This window comes from Zootermopsis nevadensis, unplaced genomic scaffold, assembly GCF_977971745.1.
Source record: "Zootermopsis nevadensis isolate Lab colony 2312 unplaced genomic scaffold, Znev_1.0 Znev_ptg000021l, whole genome shotgun sequence".
NCBI classification, from domain to species: domain Eukaryota; kingdom Metazoa; phylum Arthropoda; class Insecta; order Blattodea; family Termopsidae; genus Zootermopsis; species Zootermopsis nevadensis.
The window spans coordinates 60,500-84,075 of record NW_028259153.1 but is presented as its reverse complement, the minus strand read 5'-3'; the positions used below and the strand labels follow the sequence as shown (position 1 = coordinate 84,075).

Here is a 23,576-nt window from a genome sequence, read left to right as displayed (position 1 = left end):
AGCTGCTTGTACGTGATGTTTATTTATTTTTAAGGCAAGTCCAACGGTGCGTCGTACATGGACGGTCGAGCTCTGCAGCAATGTCTACTTCAAATTTTTTTCGGAATATTTCAAGAATTTTTAGTTACTTTCGACTTTCACGCCATTTAGAACGATCTATCCAATTTTTTAGCGGGCAGAAATCGGGAAGGTAAAGCATACAAAACCAAACCCGTTTCTGCCCTCCTTTTATTTCTAGAACTTAATACTACCGTAAGAATCCGCTGGGTCTCGAACTGCCGACGTCGTCCTCCTACGTAACCCATTCGGCTACGAAGCGTGTGGTAGATTAGGATTCTGGATCGACCTGTTATTCCGATGCCCTTCTCCCGCTGAATACGTAGTTTATTGGGTTCGTTACTAGAATTCGTTGTGGCCAAGTTCGCAGAGAGAGAGAGAGAAAAGAAGACAGAAGTGGGTAAAATTTGTTGCGTGATTGTAGTCTTTGGGTTTATGTAAAGAAATTCTCAGACACCAACTCCCGGTTAATGAGATGGTCTCTCAGATTAGCGGAGTTCGATTTCCGCCCAGGATAGTCTATCCAGCATGTAGACGCCCTAAGTCGACACATCGCGACCCTCGAAAACAACCCCTTGAGTCGGGAAAACATGGCTACAGCAGCAGAGCGACAGTTTTCGTCAGCGTCTGTAGAAATAACTTTGACAAAGGTCAGTTCTACCTTGACAAAGATGGCTAGAAACTGACCGACGTTTCAGAGGTGCTTACTTCCTGCATCATTGGGCACTCATCGCCCTGATGATGGTAGGTAATAAGCACCTCTGAAACGTCGGCCAGTTTCTACTAGATTACTTGCCGCTGTGAGAAGCTGAAATCTCACTTACAGCAAGGATGTTTCTGGCAAAGTGACAACTTGCAAGATCAAGAAGGAGATGGGGGATACCATTGAGGTACGTGGACTGGATCCGTGTGGCTTGGCACTAGGACAGACGGAGGATTCTGTTGATCCTCGGGGTTCTGTTAAAGGCCTGCTTCGTGTTCGGCAGGTCCCGGGTTAAAATCTCGGCTCAGAGCCCGGCTATCTCAGCCCCTTCAGGCAAATTCCGGGATGGTACCGTAAATTAGGCCACGACCGCTTCCTTCCACATCCTTTCTAATTCATTATTCATTGTCTTCCTCTCATTCGACGCTGTGTAATCCGTTGAATTGTAAAAAGATAATCACGTGTACGCGTCTCACGCACGGCTCTGCCTGATTTCCGCTGGCCGTGACCTAAGTAATTGGTTCACGCGGCGATTTCTTGCTTCAGGCAGGATCCGGTACGAGAGCTCGTGGCAGAATTTCCTGAAGAGGACGTCTGCATTTTATGGCTGTCGACACGATCACTGTGATGGAAAAGTTCTCTTATCACGGAATGTTAAACTGCAGGTTGTGTCTCAAATATTTTTAGATGCATTTAACTCTTTGAAGCACAGTGGTAACTATATGTACCACCTGCAGTTATATTTATGGGGTCTTCTTAAGGTACAATTTGGCTGCACGCGACAGAGACGGACTCATCGCAGCTTCCCGCCACTCACTTTTGAGGTGACGACCGAGACATGCGGCAAAGTGTTTGTTTTGTTGAGACGCGTGCACATATTCTGTGAAAAATGAGTATAAAAATGCTTCTAAAAAGGTTACTCGAAGAAGAAGAAGAAGAAGATGTGTTGCTGTGTTATTTGTTGCGAAAGAAAGAAAGAAAGAAAGAAAGAAAACCTACGAGTTCAATATTCAAAACCAGACGCGAAGAAGGGTCTTTCTGTCTGTTAATAAAGAATCATTTATCATTAGAAGAAGAAAGTTTCAGGAGTTATTTCAGATTGAATCAAAAGCAGTTTGGTTACGCACTGAGTTTAATAGGAAAAACATACAAACAACAAAAACTGTCGCTCACGTTACGGTTAAGTTTCTTATATTGTATTATTACTAATTATGTCACAAATGTAATGACAATTGTCTTCATTCTGTGATGTTGGTTGGTTCGGGGGTCGAGGCAGTTCTTAAAGGAGAATACCTCAGATGAACTTGGGTTGGACAGCCCATGTTGCTCCTCGCATATCCATCTGAATCACTTCATAGTGACTTAAAATGTTAGCTTGTATTTTCAAACGTGGAGCCTTTACGTGGTTCCCAAATGAAGCAATTTCGTCTTCAATTTCTGTATCAGTGTTGGCACTTAACTGTTGCACGAGATTATCAAGAATATCATCATGATTGTTGTTGCGTCTTTTTCGTCGTGGAGGCTGTGGTACAGAGGACTGCGATGCTTCATCTGGACAACCTTCGCTGTTTTCAGTCCGAGTCTCAAACTGTGCGTTTGCCGCTGAATCTGACTCAACATTAGATGCAGTAGGTCTTTCTGTTGAAACCGGTTCTAAGAATTGGAGTCTCTTGAAAAAATCCCACTTAGAATTTTTCGGTGGTGCAGCTGATCCGGTTGACATTTTTCTTTTGCGTTTAAATCGATTGTATGAATCCCGTATATACTTCCAGCGTTTTCTACAGTCTCCATCTGAAATGAGAAAATACGCCCATTTTCGTGTGCGTGTTCTTTGTGTACGATATCACTTATTGAGTGATTGACAATTTTTTCCCTTCAGATTTATGGCGACTGGCGAAAGTTACGCTTCACTATCGTTTGCTTACCGTATATCAGCGCGTCATATTTCACCAATCGTGAAAGAGGTTCTTAGGTGTCTAAGAAACAAGTTGGTACCTCAACTCATGCCTGAACCTACGCAACGAGAGTTTCAACGCATTTCAAACGAATTTTGGATAAAATGGAATTTTCCGAACGCCGTTGGAGCCAATCTCTTTCAACTACAAAGCTTTCTTTTCTATCGTTCTTTTAGCCATCGTGGACGCTAATTACAAGTTTATTGCGGTCGACGTCGGTGCGTATGGCAAAGAAGGTGATTATTGGAAATAACTTTAATCTTCCGGGTCCTGAGTGCCTTCCGGGAACCATTTCTAACTTTCAGGCGAAGCATCGGGTCTCGACGCGTATCTGATGAAGTTGCAAAGAATAACGTAACTGAACAGACATTCAATTATCGCCTTTGTCGTGCCGGAAGGGTATCGGAAAATGCATTTGGGTTGATTTGCCAAGTATTTTGAGTGTTTTATACACACATAAACATTTTGCCGGAGACATGTGATGATTTGATATTAGTCGCCTGTTATGCGATGGATTCCTAGTAAAAATCTGGAAAAACTTTCTATCACTTCAGTAATGACGTGGAAACAACGCCACCAAACACGCACTCCTTATCTCGAGCAGGAGGCGAGATAAGAGAAGAGTTGAGAAAATATCTCATGTCAGACGCTGGTGCAGTTTCTAGGGAAGTAGATCGCAAAAACCTGGTAATAATCCATTCATTGCATGACGTGTTTAAGTCTAGAAGACGTTATATTGTATTATAAAAACGCAAACAACTAACCACTTTTGTCTAATTAGGCGAGCTTTGGGATTTAGAGGGTTAAGTCTGGCATTTATGAAAGCGACAGTGAACTTATGAGTCCTGCAAATTTCGTGACTGTCAGGCATCGAGCAGGACCCCGTTCCTTGGCGTATAAAAATGTATTCTGTGAAAGTTAAGTTGCCACCACGCCCCGCAGTAAAGCTGACAACCGATTTCAGACTACGTTGCCGATAACTGGGTTACACCGAACGCCTATTGATTGCAGCATCCTTGGCGATGTAAAAGTCTGACCAGAACGAGCTGCATGGAGCAGAGTCCATCTTCAGCCCTCGGTCGGTCGGCTAGTCAAATTCTGAACGAAATTCCTATCTCCTTATAACGCAGTTTCCTCCTCGCTCTTGTCACTTCATCCGTCTCGGGTCCAGATATTACCCTCAGCGCTCTCTTCTCAGACACCCCGAGTCTGTGTTTTCGCTTGAAGTGAAAGACCGGGTTTCACACCCATACAAAACAGTAGGAAACATTCGTTGTTAGAGAGGAGACGGGAAACAGAAGATTGTGAACTGCGGGCGGGAGAATGTGAAGGTGCGTCGTGCAGTTGTAAAACGCTTGGAAGTGCCTGAGGTAAAGTTGGTAATCGGCTTCCTCAGACGTTGGTAGTATTTCGTAGGATTGGCGGGCAGATTGAAATAGCTGAAGGTTGTCAGTTTGTAGATAATAATATGAAGAGTTTTATTCAGTCTCAAGACAAGATCAAGTTCACGCGCCCTGGGATCATGAAGTTTATGTATAATATCGAAGAAGGTGGCCTGATGTCATTCTCTTTATGAGTGCGACCTCACACGTGATCTCGTTACAGGCGATGACATCATAAGGAAACTGTTATCACAGGAGGCAGAGTTGCGAGCTGTGAGGGCGCTCTCATGTTACATCTGCTTAATCTCAATACGTGGAACTTACACAGTGTCTGAATTTAATTCGGATGGAGTTCGGACCTCAGCTTCTGGGGAATGCGGTGATGATCCTTCGTGGAAGTGTAGGCAACTGTCAGCTGCTCGAGAGACGTGCTAATTCCTTTCTTGTAGTTCCTGAGAAATGCCGCCAGTCGTTTTTCTGGGTCTCTCCGACTGTCGGTTGTTTCCATGGAGACGGTTCCCTGACCTTGACCGCTATTTGTGATCTGGCCTTCGGCGTTGTGCGAGGGCTGGGCCAGCCAAAGAATTACGGAATGTTGGTCGTTCGCTTAATAACTCGCCCTGCTCGATTAATCCAGACCCGGGGACTAACAGGAATCTTTACTCGAATTTACCGCGGGCCGGCGAGGGAAGTAGGTTGTGTGGATAAAGCTGGCTCAGGAGGAGAATGCCCCGCGTAGCGAACTTTCGGGTTGCTGCCCTCAACAGCGCTGAACGGATTTTGATGAAACTGAACGCGAACTGGCGTCGGTAGGCATCGCTTCGGGAAATTCTCCGCTCCACATTTAGCTCATCTCTGGTTTTCAGAGTTCACTTGGCAAATGTTCACATTCGCTGGCTTCATATTTTAGGGTAACAAGTTTGAATCCACGAAGTCATTGTCATTATCGGAGATAGAATTGAAGTTGCTCAAAATCTGCCACCACGCGAGATCCGACATCCAGACAATTGTCTCAGTTCCTTGCCCACGTAAAACCGACGTTTCGGGAACAAACCCTGAAGATGGGGACAGAGTTTGTTCCCGAAACGTCGGTTTACTACGGTAACCAGTTGATTATGTGTAATAAAATTGTTTGTATCTTGTGAATCACACAAAACATCATAGTTGAATGGTTAGTACTCCTGCTACATGTTTGGCAGGTCCTGGGTTCAGATCTTGGCCTGCAGACTGGCTATCGTGACGAAGGCTTGTTGTGGTTTTCCTCAATCCCTCCAGAAAATGCTTGGATAGTTCCTTAAATTAGGCCATGATCACTTCTGTCCACATGTTTTCCAATTCTCTGTTTACTATCATCCTCTCACTCGACATTATATAGTCTCAGCTAGTGACAGCATCGTTAAATAAATTGTGAGTCACATGAAGATGGCTGCCTTCTGGGTTGTAGCATTACAACACAGAAAACGAGTCATATTCGTACTCGCCACTGTGAGAACCTCAATTCTTACTGTGACTCGCATGCTTTTGTTATGCTGTAACTTTGTGTGCCTGAAACTCGGGACTGTCAGTGTGATGGTATGAGATAAGAAATTCATGAACATGTGTCTGCACGACCTTGAATTTTAAGACATCCCATCTTGCTAGTGACATCTTATAAATTGATCTGAAGTTGTCACTGACATGAAATCCCACAGTCTTGGACTGGGGACATTAAAATATCATAGTAATTTATAAAAAATACATTTAACACTGCTTTAGCTTTATTCAGCTTTCAGTATCACATTAAATTTTCATTGTTGCAATTTGCATGCTCTTTCCTAATGTTCTTCAGTAAGACACATCCTAGTTGCTGATTTAACTTCCTTGTGTAGAGCAGATGCTCATGGGAAAAGAGTGTGAAGATGACAACGTTGTGGGATATTGCGCAGTGTAGTGTAATATAAATTGACACCATTATTAGGCGATCTCTCTGGTGATGAAGGCAGTAAGCATATTCCCCTTGTTACTTCATGCTTTTGAGTTAGTCTTGTTTCTTTTCTGTATTAATAACATAGGCAGGAAAACTGTGACATGAGTTAAGAAAGATAAAAACAGTAAGTACAGTTTCTATGGGATATTATGATACAAGGTATAAAATGTGAAAGTAGGGCAAGGAAATATCTCAATTTGGGAACTCTACATTCAGACAGGTAAAATGCCATTTGTTGCTTTCGAACATTTTCGCGCGGGGCTAGATCTACTGATACTATTGGTAGCACTGCATTAATCTAAATATATCGATATGGGAAAGAATGACTAGCGAAATTGCGTCGATCACTTTCGTAACCTGTTTTGAAGTACAGTACATATCTCTTGTACAGAGGTTTTGCAGTTATGTCAGACAGCAGACTGGCCGTATCTGATGCGAAGGTCTGAAAACACAAGCACACAAACTGTGATGATCTCGTGGTAGTGGATTGTGTCTTGGAGTCTACGACTAGACAGCGGCGGATTTATCGTACGTAGTAAGATTTAGCAATTTGTGCGTTGTATTATAATTTTAACGGTTACATTATTTCTTGACGATGACTTCGCAGTTATACACACGAAAGTAAACAAGGTACGAAGTACTGGTTAATCTTGCACTTGTACTACCTTATCCGTGTGTTTGGTCACGTAACTTAGTCTTGTTTCAGGTTCGGACTTCTGTAGGGCCCTATTAAGCATGACAGATCTGCGATTCGATGGCCGAGTGGTTGTAGTTATAGGAGCTGGTGCAGGTGATTATCGTACACGAAAATAATGTTTGTGCCTGATCGCTTTTTTAGTATGCAAGACTTTCTTTCGGAAATATTTAATTCTTGTCGAAATTATTTTAGGTTATCGTTCTTGTCTTCGCGGTTTCAGCTTCATTAATGACTATATTGTACAAAAAAAATATAGTTCTTTCCCTCATTTGTTAAGACAAAAATATGAAATTGAAGGGTGTGGGCTGCTACAACAGTATGTTTCCAGTTTTAATTGTACCAGTTTGTGTGTGTCCATTTCCATGGATAAAAGTTGTCATGATAATATTAAAGTATGATGAGACTCCACATGCCATGTGATGTGTGCACTGCAGAGGTGAGTTAATACCCTTCTCTTTTATCATTTGTCTGTTTCCATTGTCTCATAATCGTATTAATCATGGCATTTGCTTACAACTTCTTGCAATGAACAGTTCTGTGTGTCGTTTCACCCACTTATCATTTCTTGTGTGCCAGTTCCTCATAATTCTGACCAGCCATGACTTTATGTTTCAGGCCTGGGTAAAGCATATGCCCTGCTGTTTGCAGAGCGTGGAGCATCAGTTGTGGTGAATGACCTTGGTGGTGGTCGCCATGGCGATGGGAAGAGTAGCAGTGCAGCAGACAGTGTTGTAGAAGAGATCCGGCACAAAGGTGGGTTTAGTGCATTATGATGCTTGTTGGCTGCTACTGCATTTGCATGTAAGTTTCTTCTTTGTCCTCTCACCTCTTCTCTTTCTCCTTCCTTCTTACAAACTGCTTCCTTGTGTCCCCCTCTACCACCTCCGTCTGATTCCCTTTCCTTTCCAACTTCTGTTTTACGGTGAAGTCGCAGCACCGCGGGATTGCATGTGTATCGTAGATTGTTTTGTTTCTGGTAGGTGGCAAGGCTGTAGCCAACTATGATTGTGTGGTGAATGGAGAGAAGATTATACAGACGGCTCTGGAAGAGTTTGGACGAGTAGATGTGGTAGTGAACAATGCTGGCATCCTGTGGGACAAGTCATTCTCCAGGATTAGTGACGCAGACTGGAGTATGTTTGAGATTAAATCTTATTCTTGGCCATAATATCAGATTGTGGGGTACTTTCAGTGTATTTGGACTGCTACAGTCAGTCAGGCAGTCAGAAAACTAAGAGCGCCAGTGACTGGATATTATGTAGCTGTCCCAGGGGCCATTTTACCTTAAAGTCTGATAGTTCAGTGAAATTGGAATATCATTTTTCTGCAGAGACTAATTCTGAAAGAGTTAAAATTCACAAGCGTCTATTCTCATTGTGGTTCTGACCAGTTTCAAGAGACTGTCCATGGCATTTGCCTAGAGAGGCTGAGGAAAACCTTGACAAATACTGTCTGCTATGCCGAGCTGTTTTGTCTGTTGTTGATTTTGTATAGGAGGCCAAAAGAAAAGGGACTATGGTAGATTTCTTGAGTTCAGGGATGGTTTTGCATGCTTTTTTGTCTAGTTACTAGTGCTGTTGAGGTTTAATGATCATTTGTTACTGTTGCAGGCTTAATTCAGGACGTACACCTAACAGGTGCTTTCAAGGCAACTCGAGCCGCGTGGCCTCACTTCCGTAAACAAAAGTATGGACGTGTCATTGTGACATCCTCCAATTCTGGTCTATATGGGAACTTTGGGCAGGCAAACTACAGGTCGGTGTTAGTGACACTTTAGTATATTTATCTTTCATAGGATTGATCATTTGTATAATGTGTGCGTGATATCTTGGACATTAATCTGTTCTGCTTTGAATATCTTTGGGATTTAAAAGTATTAATTACAATACACCCCTCCCCCCGCCTATGAAATATTGATTTAACATTCTGGTTATTTATAAAAATAAAAGTTTGTCTTTGGTTGCCAGAAATGGTAGAAACTGTTTTCCCCCACAGTTCCTCAAGACAGATGCTGGGTTAGTGTGTTATATAACCGAGGGTCACTTCTACATCCTCTCCAGTTCGTCATTCACCATCGCTCTTCCTTTCAGGACTGTGTAATTCGTGCGGCTGAAAAGTTGTTCTCAAATAAGAAAGTTGGTGTGAGTGATGGCCGCTTTATGCATTTCTTGGGAAGAGTCCATGTATGTTTTTTTTATGGTTGCAGTGCTGCCAAGATGGGGCTGGTTGGTCTGAACAATACGTTAGCGATAGAGGGCAGGAAGGACAACATCCACTGCAATGTGATTGTGCCAACTGCGGCATCCCGGCTTACTGAAGACATCCTGCCACCTGGTGGGTGCTGCTGATACTAAAGCCTGACAGTGTGTCACTTCTGTTTACAATAAATGAACATCAAAATGATGCAAACAGTGCATTTTGGAAGTATATTCACCCTTTTGTCATATTATCAGTTGTAATAAATAGTTCATGTTTTGGAGATCTGTTATCAGCAGTTTTTAATATTGTCTCATGATTATAAACACTAATGTGATACTGATAAGTCACTTGTTTGTTGCACAGATTTCTTTGCGCAGCTGCGCCCAGAGCTGATTGCGCCAGTCGTCGCGTGGCTGTGTCACGAATCCTGTGAGGAGACTGGCTCCATCATCGAGTCTGCTGCTGGCTGGGCAGGAAAATGTAAGTGTCAGTGGCACCCCTGTTCGGAATATGCTCGATGCCTGGTTCTGAGTCATGTGATGCCGTCCAAAACAGGACTGCATTTCATTAGGGTCATGAAGGTTGGGTCTGTTGTTGCTCTTTCAGTGAAATGCAGAAATGATTTTTTCACTGCAAATCACAATCGTAGATAAGTCGCAGAATCTGCATGTGGACTTCCGTAGATGTGTCAACAGCGGTAGAATGACCGGATTCATGTTTCAAGGGTCCTGATTTCAGTGAGACAGCTTGGAATAGCCATGAAGCGCAGTAATGATAGACAAGCAGAGAACCGTTTACCTCCCGTGCTGAGTGTCGGCAGAACTTTCCATCAGGATGCGTTCTTGTCTGACAACCTTCAGGTTATCTGGTGCGTTCACCGGGTGGCCTGCTGCGTGCACAGATGAATGAGCTGGTGACGCCAGAGGCTGTTCGTGAGAACTGGGGCAAGGTGACAGATATGTCTACTGCCGTTAAATTGGAGTCCATCCAGGAGGCATCTGGTACCCTGATGACCGTTCTGGAGCAGATGAAGTCGAACTCTGGGCTTTCTTCTGATGGCGTGAGTTATGACTCGATGTAGTTTTTTGCATATGCTTTCAGATAGTAATTATTCAAGTTACACCTGTGTCTAAGCACCATCCAGTGGAGGTGTATAGAGGGAGTGTAGTATAAGACGTATGAATGAGCAGAATTAATTTTGTTTATTGTGTACAGGATTTTAGCCCGTCGCCATAATTGTAGTACGTGGTTTACGTTACTTCAGTTGTGTGTTTCTTGCGTATGGTGTTGGAAGAAGCTGACTGCTTCATTGTGGCTTACGCCACTGGAGGTCCAGTATTTTGTTAAATGAGGTGTACATTAGTTTTGGCAATGGCTGGTGCTGCCATCCAAGTATTGATGGTGGCTAATGTTTGTGCAGACTTGAACTTCTTTTGTCTTCTTGGTGACACTTATTCTGTGAACATGGTTTAAGGTCCTGATTTCCTTTCCAGAAGAGTGTTGTGACAAAGTTCCAATACACTCCTCGTGACCTGATCCTGTATGCACTGGGAGGTGAGTAATGTGCCATTATGTGCGTGTGTTTGTGACAGTGTGACAGACAAGTAATGTGTTTGTTTTATTGCAGTTGGTAGCACTGTGACCAACCCAAGTGACCTGAGATTCCTGTATGAAGGGCACGCAGACTTCTCTGCGTTGCCGACGTTCCTCGTGTTGCAAGGCGTGTCTGCCGTGATGGAGTCTAGTGTTACTGCTGAGGTGTTCAGTGGCAGGGATTTCAATCCTGCCAGGGTAAGTGAGGTTATGTCTTGATAAGCAGACTCTTTTGAGGATAACCGCAAGGTTCAGCATCGGTCATTTCGAAGCCTGCCTTCGGATGCAACCCTGAGCCACCTCACAATCTTCTTGCTGTGTTTTCATCTCTGTATGTGCATTTCTTGCCTTCGCAGCTGAACATGTCCATATATCTTAACGCAAGGCACATTTTACTGCCTGTGCTTTGTCTATTACGAATATAATAGCCAGTCTCCATCGCACTTGACTTGTTTAGTTCACTGTACATGCAGTGAGGAAGAAATTAAAAGTCTGCTGGTCCTCATGGAATGAAAGCAGATCCAGCTTCTGCAAAAATAATACTGCTGTGGGTTGTTTTTCTGTTCAGTGCAACGGAGGATCATTCAGGTCGTATTCTATGCTAGTGAAGTTGTAATTGAGCAGTGTGGTGTGGACTCGGGGAATGCTTGCTATCATTCAGTCCAAAATGTTTTGTCCTCTCATCTCACATCAAGAAAACTAAAGATACAAAAGTTGTGCTGTATGGGTGTTAAACTTGGTCTCCCACTTTGAGGGAGGAACATAGATTGAGGGTCTTTGAGAACAGAGTGTTTAGGATATTTCGACCTAAGAGGCAGGAAGAAAATTGCATTATGAGCTTCACGGACTGTACCCCTCACTTGATACTGTTAGGGCGATTAAATCGAGGAGGATAAGACGGGCGGGACATGCGGAACGCATTGTTAAGGGGTGGGGTGTTTACAAGATATTGGTTAGAAGGCCTGAAGGGAGGAGATTGTGGGTGAGACATTGGCGTAGGTGGGATGGCGTTAAGATGGACCTTTGGGAGATAGGAATCTATGGAGCAAACTGGATTCAGCTGGCTCAGGTTAGTCTTATGGCAGGCTTTTGTGAACTCAGTGATGAACCTTTGGCTTCTATAAAGAAAGTGTTCTATTTTTTGAGAAGCCAAGTATACAGTCAGTTTTTCAAAGAATATCCTGCACCATAGAGAGAGTGAGGATAGAATTCACACTGATTCAGTGAGCTGCACAGAGTGTAGATGCTTCCCACTGGCATGCCACTCGGTCATGTAAACAAATGACAGTATTCAGTTGTTTTTGCAGATATATCATAAAGTATTTCTTTCTTTCTTTCCACTAAATGGATTCGAGAAGTTCTGCTAACTTAAAGATAGTTCAGTGGTTTCGACGTAGAGACTGATTGGATTATGAACCTTAGGGTTGCTGATGAGGCACAAAGGAATGAGAAACGATTGAGTACATAATTGGAGTTGACTGAGGAGGATCGTGTTGCTGCTATGTTGCCAGATGTTGCATGGTGAGCAGTACTTGGAGGTTCTGCGTCCCATCAACAGTTGAAGGGACTCTTGAGGTGCACTGCAAGGTGGTGGATATGTTGGACAAGGGATCCGGGACTGTTGTGCTGGTGGAAGGTGAGATAAAATTGTGCAGTATGATCATTCCATTTGTAACTTCTGTCAACTTGGTTCGTGCAGTTGTAACGTGTCTCTTTTTCTTTGATCTGTCTAGGCTAGGGGGAATATAAGTGGTTTAAAAGTCTAGTCTTCAAGGTGATACAAATTCAGTTGCTGTCTGTTGTCATTATTGCAGTGGAGACATTTGATGAAAGTGGTGAGAAGGTGGCACAGTCCCTGCTGACAACATTTGCTGTTGGAATGAAGGGTGTTACAGACAAGCGTACTTCACCCTATGATGTGCCAACAGCAGAACCACCAAAGCGGATTCCTGATTTGTCTGTTGAGCAACACACGTCTCTTGATCAGGTCAGAATAGAGGGAAGCATGTGTTACGTGTGAGGCTCTTTGGTTATTTTTCTTTGAGGGGGGGGGGGGGGGGTGAATGTAACTTTTCTTATTCTGTGTATGTATTTTTAGTTTCTTCTGTCAGTAGTACTAACGTGTGAAATATGGAGAAGAAGCACAATCTAATTAAGATCTTGACATATTTGTGGTGATAGAGCTTTGTAAAATGTGCATCCTTAAGATTATTTGATGTAGACTGAAAATGCTGACTGCTTTGAATCTGCACTTATTGCTGTGTGTGAAAATTATGACTAATGAAACACTGCAGCTAAGTCTGTAGAATTTAGTATGCAGAGAGATCATAAACACACCTACAAATTAATTGTCAATGTTTCTTCACTTCAACATTATTTCCTGCAGGCTGCACTCTACCGACTGTCTGGAGACCGCAACCCACTTCACATTGACCCGAATGTGGCTGCATTTGGTGGATTTGATCGGCCCATCCTGCACGGTCTGTGTTCGCTGGGCTTCTCAGCCCGCCATGTCCTACAGCAGTATGCGGATAATGATCCAACCAAATTCAAAGCCATAAAGGTGTGTAATAGAAACATCTCTTTTTGGGGCTTTCCTATTTTCACATTCTCATGATAACATTCCAGCACCCTATTTCTGTTGTTCTATGGATTGTTTGTGTTCACAGCATTTTTCACTTGCCTCTTCCGTGTCTGATGTACAGTTCAGTTGATGTCAGTCATTGTACTTTCTTATTCTTTCCACATGCTTTCCTATTTTCTCGCATCCCTGTTGGAATACTTCATAACCGTGACTCCCATTCACAGTGGATACGTTAAGGGAGGCCTATGGTAAGTAAAAAAATATTCATGTGAAGCATGGTGCAATGGTGTGGCTTGATAGTAGATTTCTAAGTTGTAATTCCGGAGGACTGTTCATAACATTTTACCATTTCAGTCTCTTTTTTTTAATTTTATCATCTTGTTGCTTTGTAAGTTCTTTGTACTTTTTTTCCATCAGAGAGATTGTTAAATATGATGTTATTTCATGAATGTGTTTCATTTTCAGAGGTTATATAGCATCAGATAGAATGAGAGGATAATGAATGGGTATGAATTTGGAAAGGGGCAGTAATATTAATTTTCATGTTACTATGCTGGAAGTTCTTTGGAGGGACTGAGGAGAACTCTGATTAGCCTGAGAAGGATAGTCAGAAACTGGACTGAGATGCAACCTGATATCCCCATTAATATGGTTTAGATCGTTGCACTACACAGGCCATCAGAGTGTGAGGGTATGAAGAAAATGATGACTGTCACTGGTTTACAGGCTTGGTTCAGCAAGCCGGTTATCCCTGGGCAGACACTACAGACTGACATGTGGCAACAGGGGAACCGTATCCACTTTCAGACCAAGGTGAAAGAGACGGGGAGCGTGGTGATATCTGGCGCATATGTCGATCTCACCGAGGCATCCGTCCCGCAGCACAAGGTACGTTTTTGTGGCTGACTGATGGGCCAAGATCATCTTTGATGATGGTTGTTCTGCTGGTGAGAAATTTCGTTGCTGCTGGCCTTTCACCACGTTCACATAATTCTGCCCTTATGCTCTGTCATGAGCTGGTTGAGTCTATCTATTTCTTCACATCATATTTCTCTAAGGTGCATTTTAGTAATGTCTGTGTGTGTGTAGATCTCCCAAGTACTGTTTTCCTTTCAGCTTTTCCAATGAAATTTTTGTGTTAAATTTCATGTCTACGCAGTGGAAATAAAAGGTCACACATATTGCAGGTTCCTCACAGAAAAATGCAATTTGATTATGCAGTACACTGCTACTAAACAAGACGAAGCATTTGAGCTGTGTTGTTTGCATGTAAAGCTTACTTAATATAAATGTACATTTTGATGTAAATTCTGTAATTGTGTTTTGGAGAATGTTTAATTTAGTGTGGGTTTAATGAGCCAAATATAAGATTTAATTCTGGATTTTTAGTAAAATGATAGGAAAGCTCTGATGGGCAGGGCATACAGCATGCATGAGCAAGACATGAAATGAGTACAGAATTTTGTGTGGAAAACCTGAGGGAAGAGATGGCTTCAGAGACCAACTCATAGATGGGAGTGTAATATTAAAATGGATCTTTAAAATACTGGGTGTTAGGTTGTGGATTGTGTTCAAGTGGTTCAAGATAAGTCCATGAGGCAGGCCTGAGCTGTGTGGTGTTTGTTCCTACAGATTGCAAGTTGTGTTTATAATCGATATAAAGTGTAACTGATATTCTGTTATCTTGTGATAACCTGCATTGTTCAGCCTAGCAATTTCTTACTCTCAGTGACAAGGTTATGTTACCTTTTTGTTAAGATCCCAAACATTACAGCATTGCTAGTATCACATCTTCAGTAAGATCCATTTTAACCCTTTAAAGCTGAGTTGTAACTGTATGTACCACCTGCTGTAACAGTCATTATCTCTGCATTTTGCCCACAGAATATATAATGTGGGTTTTATATTGATCTCAGAATAAACAGTAATTTATTTCTCTAAGCAGCATTAACTAGTTTAGTGTTGTCGTGGAGACGTGTTGTGTTTTCTTTGAGGTAACAATGGATTGATAGAATATTATGCACCTTCACTGTGGCTGAAGGGGTTAATTATTTTCTTTAATTTCCTAGTTGGTCTTCAGAGGTTACTCAAAAGCTCTATGGAATTTCTTTGTTTTCTCTTTCCTAGTTACATTTCCAGCTTATGGTAAATATCTGCAAATCAATTTCTCAGGATATTTGCATCTTCAGTGGGCAAAGTGAGGAAGAAACTTCACGATTTGTACAGTTCACTTAGTGCTTTGTGAATAGTGAACTGTGGGAGACAAAGAGAAGTTGTCACATGAATACATTGTTTCACTACACTTGTTTATGTAAAATGTCATTAGGTCAGAAATTGGCTTAGACTTGGAAAAAAAATTTGGCATGAAGCTGGGGGTGGAGCCGAGTCATGATATGGCCATTTGTGTGTGTTTTGTCTAACAGAATAATGAACCTTTGTTTTGTAAAAGCAGTAAGTTTTTTGACTAGCTGAGTCACTGTCAAGGAGGCAGGAAAGACTTTGCACTTTAGCCTACATGTAAGGTTGTCTTGATAACATGTACAGTACAGTACAGTACAGTAGCTGTGTTCAAGGTCATGGAAGAAACACAAGTGAGTAGCTCTGATGTATGCTGGTTGCATCAGTCAGTCACTATGCCTGCTGTGATGAGGTCCACCAAGGTGAGGGAAGTGAAAACTGGAATTTGTAGTTCAGAGGCATATCTCATGTCCTAACATAGAATGAAAATATGAACATGGTTTTGCATTTGTTTTTAAGCTAAAAATATAGTATTCATAAATATTTAACACGTTCAGGAAGTACTCATTATTGATTACAGAGTGTGTAACCATCGAAACTACTCTCAGTAATGCTAAAGATCAAGTTACATCATATCCATATTTTTCCACTTTTGTATGGTTGTAAAATATGGTTTCTTTCTTTGTGTGAAGAACCTAAATTGTGTTTGAAAACAACCAAATATTATTTGGGATCTTGAAGGATCAAATAAGTGGATTCTTAGGATAGTGAACTAAAGGACTAAATGTGTTCTTCATAAGATGAAAATAAGATTATGCATAGTTTGGTGGGAATCCTGTTAAAAAAATTGGACATAAGTAAGACTGAGAATTTAAGGGGAGGTAAATATTAAGCTGGATCTTAGACAAATACAGATGTGTTTGAACTGTGCCAAAGTGGCTTGGTCCTGCAGCTAGTGATACTGTTTGGTATTGGCAATGTTCGACCTTCGTTTTCTATCACCAGAGAGTTAACAGGTTCCTAGAGACATGCAGAAATGGTGTATGATGTTGGTGGCTTTGTAAACTGTAATGTGAGGTTGCATTGTTGGTGCAGGCATCCACATCAGCGCTGGATTCGGATGGTGTGTTTGACTTGCTGAAAAAGCGGGTTGCGGCAAACCCAGAGCGTGCCAAGAAGATCGGTGGTGTGTTCCAGTACAACATCACCAAAGATGGCAATACTGTTGCCACCTGGAGTATGTATCACACAGTTGTCATGGATTTACAGCACTGTTAGAGAGTAAATTTTATACAGACTAACTTAAAACTTTCATCTGTTAAATGTTTTGTCTGTGCGGTTAACTCTCCTACTTCATATCTGGCAGATCTTGGGTTTGTATCTCATTTGAGAGACAGGGTTTTCTTATCATAGTCACGGAAGGCAATGATGAGACCCTCGCCGGGTTCGCTTGTCACGGCCACTTGCAGCTGAAACGGAAAGACTTGTTATGCATTTCTGTTGCGTCCTACAGGAGCAGTGTGTGACGATGTTAACAGAAACCCAAAAAACAAAACAAGAGATAAACTTAGGAATTTTACATGATTACAGGCTTTGTGGCATATGTATTTGTCAAGAAGTTCTGGAAAAATGAAATGTATGCAGAAATTTGATGGTGAAACCTGAGGAACACCACTTGGAAGACTTGTAAGAAGTTTGGAGATTAATATTCAATTTTAGCTTTGATGTTAGCTATATTCAGTCCTCAGTTCATTTTAATTATGAGCTTTGAATATCAGAGAAGCAGACAGAAACAAGTATGGTGTCCATAGATGGATTTTCCAAGTAATATTTAAATGTTTCAAAATGAAAATCATTTTATCAATCTGAAGAATTTGTGTTTTATGCTCATTATTTTACAATGGCTTCCTGTACATTCTAAATATATAATTTAGGACCAGCACAATGGAAATTACAAACATTTCTATAAATTTTGACCACGGTCCATGCAAGTGATAACTCACTTCAGAGGCATCCTCTGTTGGTCTGTGGTTGACTTCTGCAGCTGTGAAGTTGAAGTATCCATATTTCCTTGGTCTGACAACTACTACATGAGATACATTTGTCCCTGCAGGGATCCTGTCAATCTTGATGTTGAGCTGACCACCCACCAAAGTGAAGGCCTCTTTGTGAAAGCTACTGTCACTCAGCTTAACACCAAGAGCAGTACTTGTGCCAACATTATATAGTGTGTACTGCAAAGAATGTTGTGTGTTATAATCAAACAAGTTTATGAGGTATGTTGGTATTATATGGGTACTAAATACAATATTATCATGAGATGCTCCATATTCTTTGGCTTGTAACATAAACGGCCTATGATATGTAAAAATTTCTATTCTGCAAAAACAACCGGACGATAATTTTTCTGAAACAATATGACATCTAAATATCCCAGCTACTATGTCCATGTCTTCAACCAGATATCTATTCAGTATCTGTTTCGAAATTAGCAATCTGGCACCCGTTTCTTCTTCCTCATTACCATCTACATAAGCAGCTAGGGCTGGGAGAACAAAAATACTTAGAAATTTCATTCTTTCAAGACTTTTAACGAAATATTAATTTATACACTCCCCAACGTGTTGTACGCACGAGTACTTCGAATCTTTCCCAACGGAATGGCACTTCTTTATCAAAACTTCCAACTCGTTGCCAACTCACAAGCAACAAAGCATGTAATTCGACTCCTACTGGCAATGACCGCACTTAAAAATTAGTTCCGGTTCCCTTCATTGTCACCAATTTAAAAGTTAATGACGATAAAATATACCGTTCCAGCCGTTGCCAATGTTAAAATGAAACTGTTTTGGCTTCACTGTTAAACACGGAAGTTTAGAAGTTCCATAGTTTGTAACATGCTTTGTAACTCAGAACTGTAGTTTGTTAATCGGCTGTACTTCGTATGCGATTATTTGGAATAATTATTAGGCACATATGGATGTGCTTTGTTATCGGTAATATAACGTAACTGTGTTGAGAATCGTGTCGATGTCTCTGTCATCAGACCCGGAATTGGAAATGAAAGTTAAAAAAGGTTTGAAAACGTGTCAAACATGGATTGAGTTGTTTATGTTGAACTTATATACATAACATTGCAAAGCACTGCCCCCTGATGGTGGAGAAGAGGGTAGAAGTTACCAGACTGCATCATGAGTTGCAGGGACGTTGCTACGATGTGGAGTATGCCGTTGGGTAAGGTTTAAAGGAAATTCTGTTAGTTCACTAGTATTCAAGAGGAACCTTGTTCCCAAGTGAATACTTTTCCACAGGCTTGTAGCAGCATCTTGCTCATTTCTAGTTGACATTTTGAATTATGTGAAGTGTAATTTCTTTATGTTACAAGGAAAGCTTATTATTTAATCAATTAACTTAGTGATTTTAGACCTTCATTCATTTGACATTTCTGCCTGGCAAAGGAATAAGATCCTGAGTCCTGACACAAAGTCGCCAAATATGGTGTGTGTGCGTGTGTCTATCTATCTATATATATATGATTTGGAAGAAAAGTGAGAATCACAAGACCTTCCCAGAACTTTGTGTAGTTTTTTCAGCAGTTGTATTGTTCTCCAGGGCAGTGAAGTCTATGGAGGGGGCAGAGGATAACCTTGGTAACATACGGGAACTGCTGAAGAATGCGGTGTTCTTGCGACAGCAGATTAAGTACGAAGAAGCTCGCAGGTGAGTGTTATTGTGAATGTTGTGGACGTGATTTCTGTGGTCTGTCTGTGCCTTCTCTCAGGGTTCTTCCCATTTTATTCATATGTGAACTGAATGTAAGATGAGCAAATGTGTTTCAGTTGGAAAAGAATGTACTATAGCAAGTACAGAATGCTAAATTTGTGGGTTACCTGTGTTTTAGAATACATGAAGGAAATAGGGTTTGGGGAATTTGGGACACAAACTTGTTTTATAGCAACAGGAAGGAAGTCTGTCACTAGTGTAAATCCCCCATAAATAAATATATCCTATGCGTAAGGAAGAAATGATCTGAATTGTTGTGTAGTACATGGACAAAACTATTCTGTGCAAATCCTCGTTTGGGAAGGAGTGATTCTACCAGTAAATTATAGCAGTGTGGTGTTAGCACTCCTGTTTCTCAAATGAATTACGTCCTATGCACAAGTCTCAGCAGGGGATTTGCTGTCCTGACTGAAGAGGTTTTTTTTTGTCAGTTTCCTCAGATCTTCCAGTTGAATCTGATCATAGTGTATCAGAATATGCCAGTTGATCCAGTGGTTTTTGAATGACTTATAAAGCAGTCTTATTAATTAAGTACGCTGCATGTGTATGTCCATCTAGCCTGATTCAGTTACACAGCAGTTGACTGGTTTTTGTGAAATTTGTTGTGAATATCTACCATTTCAGTTCTCTTGATCTTCTGTTCATTTTAACTTTGTCATCTGCCATTACTGAATTGAGTTTTGAGGTTCTTATGATAGTGAATATGGAGGTGGCTGTCTTGCAGGTTGTTGCACCATTTAATGTAAAAATCAGTTTGTGCAACGTCGCAGGCAACCATCTTTGTAATGAGTTGTTTTGTAGGACACTAAATTAATTTTATTGCTCTGTGGATCACTGTTTCATTCACAGTAGTGTAGAATACCGGTCAGACAGTGTGTTAGTGATTTTTCACCTTGCTGTGATTCTTCATGTGTGTTAGAATTGTGTTTTAGTCCTGTGTGCTGATCCAAGAACATTTGGATTGGCATGCGCATATGCGCAACGCATGTGATTTATGTTGCATGTCTTGTCTGTGTAGGCTCCCCCACTAATGCTGTGACATGCCAGGTAATTGCTGCTTCCTTGTGTTTATTATGTTGGTAGTATATTATGGTAAGCAGTCACTACATGATCATGATGAAATTGGGGATATCACATGGCCTTAGAATTGTTACTGTGTAGGAGAAAGAGTGCATGGTCACATGGACATAATGTTTCATTGATACAGAGGACACTACAGAACAAGGGAACTGTGGTCCTATAAGTGGGAAATATTAACCTGTCAGTGTGGGCTGTGTCGAATGGACGTCTTTGCACGGTGTGATAGGTGCCATGTATGTTTCCAACATCAGAGTGAAAGAAATGACTATATTTATTCAATTGTGAGGTGATACTGAACTGTGCAATATCGTTATACTAAGAGACAGTATATTTAAGACATTTATTTCCTCTATTAGGTTGAAGGCCAGTTCATGCTTCATTGTTCAAAGTTCCTGCTTTTGGAAAAGTTCTTAATTACAGATAATAATGGCTACTTATTTCACCTGCTGTTTTGTGTGGGTGTTAAACTTGGTGTCTTGCACTGATGTCTGTGATGAGCAGAATACATGTAACTAAGAGAAACATACAGGCAGCGAGAGAAAATTACATAATGAGGAGCTTCATGAATTGTGCTGTTTTTTTGGGAAAGTGTTCAAATCAAGAAACCAGTGGGTGGTTGGTGTTGCCCAAGGAATGTAGTGGCACTTTAGTATTAGCAGTGGATAGTTATATAATCAATATTGTTTGTGCATGTTTTTTTTCCTTCAAATTAGCCATTTAATTACTATGTATTTGCATCGCTGTTTGTTTAATTTTGTTCAGATTACAATTTCATGTCTTGGATCCTCCATTCACAATAATCCTAATCCCATTTAGTATTAAGTAATTTGTACGGTTGAAATATAATTATTAAATAGCCTACGAATCAATTAGTCAGTTCATTCACCCTTTTAGCCACTTGATCTCTTAATCACAGTCAGGCGGCTAAGCAACCAGTGGATCAATCAACTGCTCATTCTGTTCAAAGATATTTGTTCGTACAGGAACAAGAAGGAGTCATACTAAATTAAGGGTTTGGTGCAGTCTTTACTGTATGATCTACTATTAGCTTCTCAAGGACTCTGCTTCATGAAAATTTTATTTACAATCACAAAATCATGTTTAGATCTTCAAGGACACTGGTTGACCACAGTTTGTTGGGAACAATACTGGTGATTCATGGTTAGGATCATTTTGGTTATATTTTGAGGATAAAATTCATATTTTGGGTATGAAATTCTTACTTGAAACTACATTTCTCGGGCATTTACAGTGAATCCTTCATTTAGTTCAGATGCCAAAAGTGGTGTTCTGAAAGTGCAAAGTTAAGAGCTTTCATTAAAGATTTCGGTGAGGAATATTTTAGTTCTGATGGAACAATTCTGTTCTGTAAACTTTGTGAAGTTAATGTTACAGCTGGTAAGGGATTTAATGTGCAACAACATTGTGATACGGCAAAACATAAAAATAAATTGAGCAAGCAGTAGGCAGGTCAGGTTTCTGTTGCGATATGAAGTGAGCCTGCCAAGTGTACTGAACATACTCCACTGATTTCCTGGCAAGCAGTAGGCTGGTCAGGTGACAGACAGCTTTTCCCCGAGTAAAATCCCAAGGATCAATTAAGCTTCTTCTCTCAGCTATTCCCAGAAAGACAAAATGCATTCACTTTTAACTAACACAAATGCAAAAATAAACAGCATTCTGATGACGCAGTTGATTGAACATGTACTTTTGTTCTTGGGGAGGGGGGCACACCACACACACTTCTGAGTATATAAATGTCACTTATCAATGCCGTAAACGCCTCATGGCGTTTATTTATTTGATTCCTCGGGAATCATCGACACATAACCTCAACCGTTAAACGAGAACACCCTATCATTCCGTAACCTGATGACAGCCCACCTAGATCGCTGTTCGCACACATAATCTTACAGCACCTCCAACACTCCGAAGACTAGATTCACGCAACAAATTTTACCAACTCTATCTCTGCGCGAACTTGACTACAGCGAATTCTAGTAGCGAACCCAGTAAACTACGTATTGGCGGGAAATTGCAGGGCATCGATATATCAGGAAGATCCAGAATCGTAATCTTGTAGGAGCCTGGTAGCCGAATGGATAGCGTGCTGGCGTGCGGAGTACGACATCGGCAGTTCGAGACCCAGCGGATTCTTACAGTAGTATTAATTCTTAATTCTTACAGTAGTATTAAGTTCTAAATATAAAACGAGGGCAGGACTCAGGACTCAAACGATTTCTGATTTCTGATTTCGGCCCTCTAAAAATAATTGTGGGTTACCGGGAGGGTGGGGCGCCTAATATGATAGAATGAGGGGGGTTATGCACAAATATATAAAAGGGGGCTCAGTTGGGGGTATACCAAACATACAGACATCAAAGCATATGAGTCGAAAAAGAAACAATCCAGCGAAATAAAATAAATCATGTCATGTAAGCTGGAGTGTGTTCGCAGACTGACTTGATATCTGAACAGGAAACCTGATGGGACAATGAATGAAGTGTGTAATTACCTGACCTATAGGATGTACTTTAAATGTTGTGATTGTAAGTGTGAGATGATATGTTGACAGAAGTAAATGCAGTTTGGGATTGACATTATTGCTGTTTCCAGTTGGTATAGGTATCGTTTGTAGGCGTGGGTGGAGACTATTTGTGAAGTGATTTTGGTTTTTGTTATGTAGTGCTGTGACCTGCCGGGGTATTTTCTGTGCTTGTGGTGTGTTAAGCAAGGATAAAGGTTTTAAAACTTGTAAACTTGTAAGTTTGGCGTGTGGTGTTTGTTATGAATTTGGATTTGCTTGCAAAAATCTCATGCCCAGTAGATGACAGATTTGTTTGTTGATTTATTTGGCTGGATTTTTTCTTTCGACTCAAGTGCTTTGAACACATTTTGGTTAAAGATTGTTGATTGATATGATGTCTGTTTGGACCACCTTTGGCTGCTCCCTCATAAATATATTTTTGCATAACCCCCTCATTCTCTCATCTTCGGCTCCCCACCCACCCGTCCGTTAACCCTCAATTATTTTTTTAGAGGGCAGAAATCAGAAATCGGTTCAGTCCTGCCCTCGTTTTATATTTAGAACTTAATACTACTGTAAGAATCCGCGGGGTCTCGAACTGCCATTCGGCTGCCCTTCTGTTTCCCGCTCAATACGTAGTTTACTGGGGTTCGCTACTAGAATTCGCTGTGGTCAAGTTCGCGCAGAGAGAGAGAGAGAGAGAGAGTGAGAGAGAGAGTGAGAGAGAGAGTGAGAGAGAGAGAGTGAGTGAGAGAGAGTGAGTGAGAGAGTGAGTGTGAGTGAGTGTGTGTTGGTAAGCGTGAATCTAGTCT

At 41.2% G+C, this 23,576-nt stretch overlaps 1 protein-coding gene and 1 pseudogene across 2 annotated transcripts; one reads left to right on the top strand and one right to left on the bottom strand.

Annotated features, from left to right (window-relative positions):
- Nucleotides 1–1,855: 1,855 nt before the first annotated feature.
- On the bottom strand, nt 1,856–6,233 carry LOC147873079 (uncharacterized). The gene is made up of 2 exons (XM_087352820.1): nt 4,422–6,233; nt 1,856–2,551 (listed from the first exon to the last, which is right to left on the bottom strand). The coding sequence occupies exon 2, from the start codon at nt 2,481–2,483 to the stop codon at nt 2,055–2,057; it is 429 nt and encodes a 142-aa protein (XP_087208946.1). The 5' UTR covers nt 2,484–2,551; nt 4,422–6,233; the 3' UTR covers nt 1,856–2,054.
- Nucleotides 6,234–6,432: 199 nt separating this feature from the next.
- LOC147873078 (peroxisomal multifunctional enzyme type 2-like) lies at nt 6,433–22,448 on the top strand (annotated as a pseudogene). Its single transcript, XR_015536138.1, has 18 exons — nt 6,433–6,591; nt 6,770–6,853; nt 7,376–7,513; nt 7,741–7,893; nt 8,371–8,515; nt 8,967–9,094; nt 9,323–9,439; nt 9,820–10,019; nt 10,453–10,513; nt 10,587–10,750; nt 12,070–12,188; nt 12,367–12,539; nt 12,939–13,115; nt 13,863–14,024; nt 16,470–16,611; nt 16,965–17,060; nt 17,488–17,650; nt 18,987–22,448. The product of XR_015536138.1 is annotated as a peroxisomal multifunctional enzyme type 2-like (transcript).
- The last annotated feature ends 1,128 nt before the right edge of the window (nt 22,449–23,576 follow it).